The sequence below is a fragment of the Cryptomeria japonica genome, chromosome 5 (assembly GCF_030272615.1).
Source record: "Cryptomeria japonica chromosome 5, Sugi_1.0, whole genome shotgun sequence".
Lineage (NCBI taxonomy): Eukaryota > Viridiplantae > Streptophyta > Pinopsida > Cupressales > Cupressaceae > Cryptomeria > Cryptomeria japonica.
The window spans coordinates 274272351-274285126 of NC_081409.1; the positions used below are offsets into that span (position 1 = coordinate 274272351).

Below are 12776 nucleotides of genomic sequence, written 5' to 3' on the forward strand. Positions count from 1 at the left end.
GACGAATGCAAAAGACTAACTCATGAGAATAATATGCTAAAAGTTGAGTTGACCCAGTCTCAGAACAATGAACAAGAACTTGAAAGATAGATTATAATCATGAGAGATGACTTGGTCACTGCCAATGAGTACAAGGACAATTCAAGGATAGCTCTGCTAAACTTGATGAACTACTAAAGAATCAGAGAGATGCTAATGACAAGAGAGGTCTTGGTTATGAAGAAAGAGAAAGCTCTAGTACTGCACAACAAGATCAATCATCCAGACAGAAGCATAATCATGTCAACAACCAGAACTAGAAATCACTGGTAAGATAGCCTAATGCTCACAAATTTAATGGTGCATGCTTTGTTTGCAATAAATATGACCATATGGCTAGTTAGTGCAGAAATAGGAATAATCAAAACAATGCATCATTCACCGATCTTGGAGATGTAAGATGTTATGCATGTAGAAAATTTGGACATATGGCTAGCCAATGCAGATTAAAAGGAAATCAAAGAAATCAAGGTTTTAACAAAGAAAATCACAAGAAAAATATTGTGTGTTATGCATGCAACAAGGTTGGACATATTCTTAAATATTGCAGAAGTAAGAACCCACCGGCAACTAATGGAAATGTAGATGAGAAGGGAAAGGGAAAAGTGGAAGACATCAGGAAGCATCATGAGAAAAGGTGGATAAGAAGATCATATACACAATCAGCAGATCACTCGGTAGAGCCATCGGGTCCTATACCAGTAGCAGACACAACCAGTATCTAAAACATTCTGCATTAGGGGTAGGCAAATCATTGAAGATCATGCAAATACCCTAGATTGGATCTATAGTCAGAGAATTCTGATTACAAATAAGTACTCTAGAAATTTCAATTGTTTATCGAAACCTACTTGCAAACTATGCAACCCGGTAATGCTTCCCAATAGCATTTATGACAATGAAAAATTAGGGTTAATGATGATAAAAAGGAAAAGTAATTATTTTTATCACATAGTGATCGAGCATTCAAACGAGCGATTTCCAGGTGATTTATGCAAGCACTTTCTTTCAAAATTGATTTCATCTCTTGATAGTGTCTTGAGGTATTTTCGTTTGCAGAAACCCTAGTTTTTGGATCTAGTTATCATGGCTTCTTCATCATTCAGCATCGAAACTCCTTTGGTGGTGGAAATCAACAACCGCCCCCATTCTATTTTCAAGAAGCATCATTTCAAGTCACTTGTAGATGAACCTTTGGGAGTATTTTTAAGTGTTTGCCATGGTATTCTTCACACAGAGGATATTATGGCATACATTCATTGCAATATTGAGGAGCTCGAAGGAGATGAGTTGTCCTGCATTTTCACAGAAAACCTAATCACTAACAACCAATTGAAACCAGAATTTACACGCTTGCAAAGGAAGGGTTTCACATCAGTGATAATTTTAAGAAACCCCCTCTCAAAAAATTGTATAAAATCTTGGTGAATATTTAATTTTTTTAGTAAAAACTAATAATTCTTAGTGGTGATCTTTCCTTTTTTTAAAGAAAAATATTTTTTATTGATGAATTTTTTAAAATTATTATTTTTTGGTAGAAAATATTGGCGAATCTTGAAAAATAATAAAAGTATGCATTAATTACTATTGCAAATCCTATCATTTAAAAAAAAAATTCAGAAAATTAGAGACCTAAAGGTGCAAATCATTAATAAGTTTAAGTGGTAGACTCTACTTTATTTAGTTTCTACTATTAATTTAAAATAATCTAATAGCCCTCTTTGTATTATGTGAGATAAAATGTACCAACAATTTGTAATGCTCATGGGGCCAAAAATTGCTTTTAGACCCTTGATTTCCATTGAGGTCTAAAATACAATCAAGGTCATTAGATCATATTTTAATTCAATGGTGGAAACTAAAGATTATTAATATAATCCTAAAGTAACTAATAATTATGATATATTATTGGAGAATTAATTTAGATTTCTACAATAAATTATTAAGTTATGGCAAATCTAATCCAATCATGTATCAAATATTATGGTGAATCTTTGAGTTAAATAAATTAATAAAATAAATTCTTTGGTGATTTAAATAACAATTAAATAAAAAAATTTAAAAATGTGATGATTTGGCTCACCATAAAAGTCGAACTTATTAGCCAAATTTTGATTTCCAAATTTCAAAAAATAGCCAATTGGCAAATGTTAGCCACTAAAAAAATCACTGATCTGGTTGGACTGGTTGTACAAAATCACCGAGGAAGTGATTAAGAATGTCACATGTCTTCCACAAGGTTGGAGGTGTACCTGGCCCTAGGTGCAAGCTATCTAATGCAAAATTGAACAACTGACTGAGCTCTGTCTTTGGTAATAATATTTTGGTTGCTCATCAAATGGTAAAGGAGGATGCACACTACGATCTTTGTAGTATAATGTTGAAAGAGCTCATGACAAACCTCTACTTTTTAGGCACTGTTCCCATTTTCGGAAAGATCATAATTGTACATAAGTGAAAACTTAAGTCAGAAGAGCAGCCCAAACCAGAAGCCAAGAGGAGAACCAGTAAAGACAAAAATGGAAATGGATGCTTGGGATCTAATTGATAAAATTATTAATGATGGGAATTTAGATAATATTTATTTATTCTTTGATGGATTTGAGGAGAAGGACAAAAAGAAAATTGAGGAAGCAATTATTTTATATCTTGATTCTTTTAGTAAGGCATTGATTGAACTTGAGAAAATTTTGTCTAAAGAGTTGTATGATAAGTTAGAGGCCATAAAATTACATGCTTAGACTATGGACCGGCAAATAAAAGAGAAAAAAAAATTTAATCTTTGTTATGAGTTGAGTCCAAGTTTTGTATAGTCTTAGAATATTCGGTCGTCAAAAGATCAGCAATCGGCAGAAAAACCAAGTGTAGTGGCTACCACTGTTGGCTACCACTGTTCTGGTTAATGAGTCAAATTTTACCGGCTGATAATGTATAGAATGCAGAGAATTCAGATGTGAATGTAGATAAGGTTACAAGTAATAAGGGTGCAGAGGATGTACAAGGAAATTATGGTAGATATTTCAACTTGGCAACTGACACTTCATCTATAGCCAAAGAGAACTTGTCACAAATTTCTATCAATTTTGACAAACGCTACCACACTACTTTGTCCAATTGTAGGAAAAATTTAATTCAGATGTATCGGTCCTAAGATTGGATGCATTGCTAACATGTAGAAGGAGGATCCCAAAAAATTAGAAGAAATAGATCCAGCCCATGTTCATAACTATATAGAATTATTTTTGGGCATCCTGCTTTGTCATTCATGTCAAAGGGGGAGGAATAAAGTGAAAATTGTATATACTTCTCTCAAGGGAGCATCAAAGGATATAGATTTAGAGGTAGATTCTTTCACATGAGTGTTGTCATCAATGCCAAAGGGGGAGATTGTATTTTGGGTTGTCATTGATGGCAACTCATCTTCAGGTGATTGCAACATCGAGATTCATTACTTTGTTTTGTTTGGATTAACCACTTATCCATGGTCAGATGCATCTATAAGTTCTTTCCTTATTGCAATTACTTTGTAATGATTTGTAATTCAATGAGACTTCTTATTTTTTCAGTTGGGAAGAAAAGCCTTGACTTTAGAGCCTCACGTATAAACATAAGAAATTGCTCAAATGATTCCTATGCTAATTATAATATGAAAGAATAATTAATATAATTATATAAGAAAAATAATCTCTTTAAGTTACCATTAAAGATTTGAATAAATAACTAACATTAAACATTTAAATTAGAACATGGAATGGGGTAAGATCAAGATGACACATCTAGATGTATGTATTAAAGCTCAAAAGTGTGTTTATAGAGAATAAGTTTATATAAGCCACAATAGAATACAATTTTCTTTGTAAAACATAGATTAAAAATTAAAGGCACTCCTTACTAGATAAGCTACATAGAAGTTGTGCTCCAACCCTAAAACAATTACAACCAATGATACAATAAAAATTTAATCTAGTATGAATTAATACACTCCAATAGTATCCAAATATTCAATATTTACACCAATCTATACTCTATAATTCAATTACAATTTATTTGTTTTTTTACAATTATAATGTGTTACAACAACCACCTTAAAAAGATTTTAGATTCTACTCATAATAGGGTGATTCTATAAATAAATTTATTTGGAAGATCTTTTTTTTTTAAATAATTCCAAGGATTGAAACCATATCTATCATTCAATTAGAATTTATTTTTTATTTTTTACAATTATAATGCGTTACAACAACCACCTAAAAAAAATTAGAATTCTACTCATAATAGGGTGATTATATAAGGAAAGAGGATGTAGTCACTAAAATAAGAAGATCCTTTTTTTTAAAAAATTAATTCCAAGGATTGAAACCATATTTTTTAAATGGAACTATTGAAGTACACTGAGTCATTAAATGATAGACATACATAAAAAATTGATAAACGCGAATCATTAGATTTCAAAATAAAGGTAATAGTGCAAAATAAATGATATGATTGTTGAAAAAGAAACATGGGATTAGATCAAATAAAAGCACCCATAGAATAACAGATACAAGATGAATTAGGGAATAACATATAAGAAAGACCTAAAACCATAACCCAAAGACTTAACATAATAATTGATTGCCTCTTTATAAATATTTGAAATAGTATCTACTCTTAGAGCTTGCCTCAAAAGTCGAAATCATACTATAAAGAGATTTAAATTATAAATTTAAAACCTCAAAAGTCGAAATCATACGATAAAGAGACTTAAATTATAAATTTAAAAAAACCCATTTCATAAGTAAATTTAAATTATATAATGTTTATTCCTGAATTTAAGATTAAAATATGAAATGGTTTCACCGTGTTTTTCCTTGGAGCTTGAAAATTGTGTGTGTCTCTTAGATATAAGGAGATGATCTCTAGATCTACTCTTGAGTGAATAGAATCAGGAGTAAGAGCAAGAGCAAGATATCTGGAACAAGATATATTTTAAGAAAAATAATTCAGAGTTATAAGACTAAAATCTACCCTTTAAACGTTTTCAATCAAACGCCCATTCATTTTGACGCCTAAGTTCTTCCTCCTCTTCCGGGGTAAAATCATTTTTTATGCCAAGCAACTGCCGAATTTTCTCAGGTACTAAATCCTTGATCATGTCAGCTACAGTTTGACATAAGAGTTCGAAAAGATCTTTTACGCTCAAGTAATTAGAAGCCTGCACGTCCCAAACTACAAAATATATAATAACAAGCAAGAAGCAAGAGATATATTTGAAGAAAAAGTAAGTGTGAAAACATACCATGATAAGATCACAAAGTGTTGTTTGATCAACATTCACAAACTGCCTATCCCAATTTTTCACTTCTTCCTCTGACTGCCCAGATTCTTTGGCTTCCAAATGATATTTCACGTATTCAATAACCTTTGATAACATTGTGCTGGAAACATTGTAGACAGGGAAAATGGTGTCCTTCCCTTCAAGTTGTATAAATTTCTTAATGTTGGCCATCTGCAAACCCACCTCATAATCCACCTCAAACTCCACATTGTCTGAGCTCACTAATTTCACCTTGCCTTGCTGCGCCATCACTATTTTATTGCGCAAACCAGGAAACTCCACAACTACTATCATTCAAAATTATAGTTTCTTGCAACAACTACCTTAACTGATTTTATTGCGCAAACCAGAAAACTCCACAACTACTATCATTCAATTACAACGTTTCTAATAACTACCTTAACTGATTTTATTTTCTACTCATAATAGGATGACAACAGAAATGAATTTATTTATAAAATGAGGAAAGAGGGCACATGGTCCATCCAACAACAAGATTCTTTTGGTAAAAAATTAATTTTAATGGGGGAACCCATATTTTTTCAAATTATTATACTTTTACGTTATAAAATCAACATGTTCTTGGGTAGATTTATTTATTTAACTGCCATGATTGTGATCAGCAAGAAGGATTATTTAAGTGCACCAAGTCATTAAATGATAGTGATAGTGGAGAGTATGTGAGGTAGTTGTTAAAAATGGGACTTGGGATTAGACTAACCCAGGTACCATAGAATAATATATTTCGTGATTCCAAATTACAAGTATATCTCTCTTAAATAAATAATATTTTTAAAGTGCAATAGGAAGAAGCTCTCTAGATATAACTACAAGTGAATATAATTAGAGGTAAGAGTATGGAATTTAGAACAAGATTTATTCTAAAGATAAATGTAAACTAATTTGCAAGCAACATATTCATATATAATATCTAATTGAACTAACACATCTTTAAATAATTTGATATATTCTCTTTGGAGAAAATAATGTACAAGGATACAAAAGGACTCTTCATAATTTCCATTAAAGATTTAAGAATGAAAGATGTGATTATAGTTAAACAATACTGGATTATCAATAACTACATATTTAGAGCTTTAAAGTGGTCTCCAAAGGTTATAATTGATGAAATAACAACACTTTTGTGTCCTAGGTGGATTGCAAAATTATGCCACCCTTCTTGTGGTCATTACTACCCCAAGTGCTCTCCCCTAGGGAAAATTTTTGAGGTAGGACAAATATAGGATTACGCTTCCACGCCTGATTTAATAATGTCTAGTTTAAAAAAATGGACATTCAAATTTCATTTTGTAGAATTATAGAAAATGACTCTTTATAATATTCAAAATGCAAGATTAGTTATGTAAACACCTAAAATTGCCCTGTCTAATTAAATAAATATTTTTATTTATTTAATTATTTTAAGCCTAATTCCTCTATTAATTGAATAAATCTTTATTTATTTAATTAATTCATTTATCCTCTTCTAGCCTTTTTCCTCATTTAAATTATTTATTTAAATAGCCCTTTTCCTAAATTAAATAAATACCTTTATTTATTTAATTAATCCCACTTCTTCTATTAGTTAAATAAATCTTTATTTATTTAATTAATTCATTAGCCTTTTCTATCCATGACACATGTCATTCATCTCTTAATTCCTACACTACCTACCCTCTCATTATTTTCTTATTTTTTCTACCTACCCTCTAATCCTAGCTAACCATTTATCTTTTACACCTCTTATTCTTATCCCTCCATTTCCTACAGTGTCTTCTATATAAGGAGATGATTCCTTCATTATCAATCCTCCTAAGCATTTTAGCATTCGAACTTTCATATGTGATCAAGCCTACTTGCAACCACATTTCCGTTCTTTGTTGAGCTCTTGTGCACACATAAAATCTAAGAGCAAATATATCAAACAAGATCAATGGAGATAGGAAGAATGGAGATTCAAACCCTACTAGACATGTGATGGTATAATCTTTGTGATTTTGTTGATTTGCATTGTCTTAGGTAATCTTCATATGTTTTGGTGGATCTTTGTTGTTGTTAGGCTAGGGTTTTGTGGTTGAATCTATTTAGTCTTTCAATGTTGTTGTTTCCATTTTTACCATAAACATTTTTGCACACCTGGTGGGACTCTTGTCCCTTTTGTATTTAACATCTTCATTGCAAATTTTATGCTTTTGAAGTTGCAGATCTGACATTTCTGACAATATTTTGACATTTTCGCGTTTGCATCTTCTGGAATTGCATTTTTTCTTTTCTGTCGCATCTGTGATCTCTGAAATCGTGTCTGTGTCACCGACGGTATTTTACATTTTTCCTGAAATCGCGTTTGTGAACCTTTTAACCACATCTGTGTTGCAAAGTCGCATCTGTGTTGCAGAGTCGCGTCTGTGTTGCAGAGTCACGTCTGTGTTTTAGAACCGCGTCTGTGCCATGGAACCGCGTCTATGTGGGATCTAATCTCATTTGTGTTTGGTTCTTACAGTTTTGGTTTTTGTTTCAGTTTTTAGGGCTTCATTTTGTCATTTTGATTTCAGATCTGGTTTATTTGAGCTAATTTCTTGTGATCTAGCTAAAAAATTGGTGCAGCTTGTCCTTGAAACAAATCGCATTATCGAAGGCCCCTTTTTCACAGTCTTTTGGATCTAAAATTTACCTAACTTGTGGTTGCAGGAGGGGTATTATTGCAAAACTACTAACAAATCTTTGTTGCAAAATTTTGGCAAGGGTTTTCTTTTGATTTTCATTATGTGTCTTGTTTTCATAGATTAGAAAACACTTCACTTGGTGCACTAAAATTGAACCAGTGTCTTTTGTGTCTTGAGCAATAGGCTCTTTGTGTTTAAGCTTTAGAGGGTTTGCCTCCCCGTGTGGTCATTAGGACTACTAGTGAGGAGGGAACGACCCAAGTGGTAGCGAGAAAAACCCACCCCTTTCGAACCACTATAAATAATTGTATCCATGGTGAAAGCCATGGGTAACATGTGTTGATTAGTTCATACCGACACTATGTCTCCCCATAAACCCATTTGATCAAATTTATTTGATCAATAGTAGGGCGTAACCCCTACTGACTGGGAGCCTTTTGTATTTACAGAGCTGAAAGTGTCACATTTATGGCCACACAAGCAAATGCCCTTACTAGCACCTTTTTGTTTTAGAAATCCAAAATCCTTCTAGTTGTTGGGGCAGGAGGTTGGATCTTTGGAGTGGCCCACACAAATACGGTTCTTAGTAGAGATACAAAGTTTGCCACGGGGAGTTCTCGTGGGGACTGGTGCTTGGCTACCCCAGAGAAGTGAGTGCCAAGGGTGGAGCCAGTGGGTTCAAGCATCTAAGTATCTGCTTTGAATAGCGTAGCCTTGGGGGAAACCCCATGTGGGATCAACAACTATTGTCTTGGCCAACCATAGGAATTGTGCTTGTCTTCTTGTAAACATTCAAACATTCAAGACCAAACATCAAAACATTGTGTCTTTTATGTCTTCAAGTGTATGCAAAACATTTTTACATCAAACAACACACTTTTATTTGAGTCATTTTGAGTCCAAACACTTGCAAACATTGAGTCCTCATCAATATTGTGTCCTCTTGTCATGAAAAAAGGTCAAAAATTTAGATTTGGTCACAACAAACAACTTCACAAATTGGAAAAATTGCACTCAAATTTTGGAAACGCGACTATGTCTGACTGAAAAATGTCTGTGTATTGTAACGGCGTCTCTGTAGGACAGAAACCCATATGTGTTATCATAGCAAATTGCATTCACAAAATCTAAAAAACGCATCTGTGCAGTGTCTAATCATGTCTATGTTGGGTAACCGCGTCTGTGAAGTATACAGGATCGTCTGTGTTCAGTATTGAAAAAAACTTATAGTCAAGCAAACAAGAGCAATCAGTTTCAGAATTCTTGAGCTTCCTAGGTTATTTTTCTAGGTTTTCATCTAGCATTCAGCCTATCTTTGGGTCTCAAAAAGTTTATCATTGCTTCACAATTTGCATTACATTCACATTTGTCTAAACTTGAGTCAAAAGGTCACCTGCTTGTCCTCATCTTGCTTTGTCAATACAATACATACAACAACATTTTTCTAAGTGGTCCCTCATCAAGGTCTATCACCTTTGAGTCTCATTTGGTCTTACTTAGAGTCAAGGTCAACTTACCTCATCAAGAGAATTTATCATCTCTTTGGAAGTCACACCTACTCTACTACATAGATACTTGGTCTTACACTTTGGGCATTGCAAGTAAACCTTAGATTCATTTACATTCCATCCAACTCTTGTTCTTCCATACTCTTTCCATTTTCATCTAGTCTCACACATCTTGGTCAAAACCTAGTTCATGGTTGAAACCCGTTCCCAAAAATCTAGGAGAGAAGCTAAAGGGGATCAAGAGTCCACCAATATGAGTGGCTATGAGTATGAAAATGATATCTTTTTCAATTTTGACAATACCGCATTAACTGACATGGACATTTATAGAAACATTCAAAATGTTGAGAAAATGGATAATACAAACAACAACGATACACACAATGACAATGGGGACAACATTTCAGTACATTCAACAGAAGTGGAAGACTCTATTATGGATCCCCATTTTAATAGATTGGCTGAGGAAATCATGAGAAGAGATAGAAAATATTTTTTGCAAGTGATGGCACAAAGTGGAACTAAGATACCTCATGATTTTGACATGTCTCAAATAGTGGAAAATCGACCTATGCAAGAAACTCAACCCAACATGGATCAAAGGAGACCTAATACTGGAGGTATTAGAGGACCACATTTCGTGCCTGAGTCACCATCATCTTTGTTTCAAAAACATGAGGTCTCAAATACACATGGTCAAGCTTATGATACTCATGAAAGAGCATCTCATGAACAACTCCATCTATGCAATCCATTATGGAAGTCTTATGCAAATAAATACATTCAATTGCATACCAATGCTAAGGACCAACCTCCAAAACAATTGGATATCCAGAGGCATGCTCAAAATTTGGACAAAAGAAAACCCTGTGTCAAATTTAGGGGCACTACACAAGAACAAACTCATGACATGCCTGTAGAATATGATATACATGGACAAAGAAGATATCCCATTCCTCATTATGACTCTATACCAAGTGGTCCCTATACGTAGTTCCATTATAGACCTCCTCCATATGAACATGTTTATGATCAATACCATCCATATATGCAGTATCCTCCTCCTCCACCAGGTGGCTTGGGCATGGGATATGGTCTGAGAAGTTGGTCTCCACCCAAAAATAATTTGGAACAGCAAATAAAGGACTTACAAAAGAAAATGGAAGACATTAATACACCAAAGCCAGCTTACACAATGAGAGACATATGTCCCTATCCATTTGACAAAAGCATTCCAATGCCTCCTTTTCCTACACATTTCGTGACACCTAAGTTTGATAAATACAGAGGAAAAGGAGACCCTAAGGCACATATAAGACAATTTTTCACAGCTTGCACTGAGGTAGCAATAGAAGAAACATACTTGATGAGAGTGTTCCCACAAATCTTAGGTGATCAAGCTATGGAATGGTTCTCCCAGCTTCCACCTGGGATTAAGTCATGGGGTGATCTAGCAGAAGCTTTCATACAACATTTCTCATACAACATAGAGACAGACATATCAGTTACCACTTTGTGCAATACCAAGCAAATGGATGGGGAGTCATTTTCATAATTCATACAAAGATGGAGGAATTTAGCTAGCATATGCTCTTGTGAAATTCCACAAAAATAAATGGTAGAGATGCTCACACAAAATGTCAACAGAGAAATTGGTTATGACTTGAGGAAAGATTGTTTGTCCACTTTCAAGGGTGTCAATGAGAAAGGCTTAGGAACCGAGAAGGTCTTAATTGAGCAAGGAGTCATTAAGATATTCAAAGAAAACAAAGAGGACTTTAAAGGAAAAGACAAGCCACTATTTTGGAACAAGAACAAGGACATAGTAAATGATGGTGTTGTCGATGCTAACACAGTGAGACCAAAAATCATTCTTTCTGGATCAAGTTCTACAAACAACCAAGTGAATACTCAAACAACTTTGAAACCACAAAGGAAATACACCCCATTGGGAGAACCACTTGAGTCAGCATTCAAGAAGCTAGTGGCAAACAAGATAATAACAATTCTAGAAAATCCTCCATATGAGCCAAAAGTCAAACCAAATTGGTGGAATGATGATGAGTACTGCAAATATCACAAGAGCAAGGGGCATAAAATAGGAAAATGTCATCGCTTGAAGAATTTTATACAGGATCTTATTGATAGAGGTGACATTGAGATCGAAGGACATACATCCAATCAAGAACATGAGATGTTTAAGGAACCATTCCCTAAACATGACAAGGGAAAAGCCAAAGCCACAGATGAGCAAGCCAACTATACAAAATCATCCTATAACTATGATTCAACTGTTAATCACATTTCGATTGACAATTATGTCTCTACCATTATCATAAAGGACAAAACACCTCAAAATTCTACCCAAAGACCCAAAGTTGTCTTGAAAGGCATTGGACCTTATTCCGAATCTACCTCTGAGTGTAATGTCACAACTCATCAAGGTAAGGTCACTTTGCAAGGTGCTCTAGCTAAAATCATTGCTTCCTCAGCAACCAAACCCAAGTACGACCTAGTAGAACAGTTAGGGAGGACGCCCGCGCTTATCTCCATCCTTGAGCTTTTACGCATATCCCCTGCACATAAAGCCATCCTTGATTAAACTTTGAGAGAAACTTTTGTCCACATTGATATGAACGTGGACCAGTTTCAAGCCATGGTGGCATACGTTTCCATCCCATATTTTCTTACATTTACTGAAGCTGACGACGCCTCTGTAAGCCAACCACATAATGCACCTTTACACATTGAAGTCTTCCTACACAAACATCAAATAAAATGAGTCCTGGTAGATGGAGGAGTTGGTCTCAATATATGTACTTTGAACACAATAATACAATTGGGATATTCAGATAAAGTTGTGAATACTACAAACAAAATTTTCATCAAGGCATATGATGATGAAGAGCGTTCATCCAAAGGCACAATCACTTTACCTCACAGAGTGGGGCCGGTTACAAAGGATGTTGTTTGTCAAGTCCTAGACCTCAATCTCACATACAACATATTGCTAGGATGTCCATGGATTCATGAAATGAGAGCAGTCCCATCTATATACAATCAATGCATTAAGTTTCCTCACAATAAAGTTGAAGTAACAATTAATGGTGATCCTAATCCATTATATACTGCAATAATTTGAGGCTAAAAGTCAAGACAATCATCCCAATTAATAGAGAAGTTATCCCATCTTCTGCATATATTGACCCTGAATCATTAAAACCTTAAACATCAAAGAAAGGTGAGATT

At 34.1% G+C, this 12776-nt stretch overlaps 1 protein-coding gene across 1 annotated transcript; it reads right to left on the minus strand.

Annotated features, from left to right (window-relative positions):
* Nucleotides 1-5059: 5059 nt before the first annotated feature.
* Nucleotides 5060-5605, minus strand: LOC131039630 (SKP1-like protein 1B). Its single transcript, XM_057972418.2, has 2 exons — nt 5318-5605; nt 5060-5233 (listed from the first exon to the last, which is right to left on the minus strand). Exons 1-2 carry the CDS (start codon nt 5603-5605, stop codon nt 5060-5062), a joined length of 462 nt encoding a protein of 153 aa, XP_057828401.2.
* Between the last annotated feature and the right edge of the window lie 7171 nt (nt 5606-12776).

Excerpts from the sequence above, each read along its gene's own strand:
- LOC131039630 (XM_057972418.2), bottom strand. The coding sequence starts at position 5,605 with ATGGCGCAGCAAGGCAAGGTGAAATTAGTGAGCTCAGACAATGTGGAG. Across the intron at positions 5,234-5,317 it reads CACTTTGTGATCTTATCATG|GCTTCTAATTACTTGAGCGT; the intron begins GTATGTTTTCAC and ends TGGGACGTGCAG.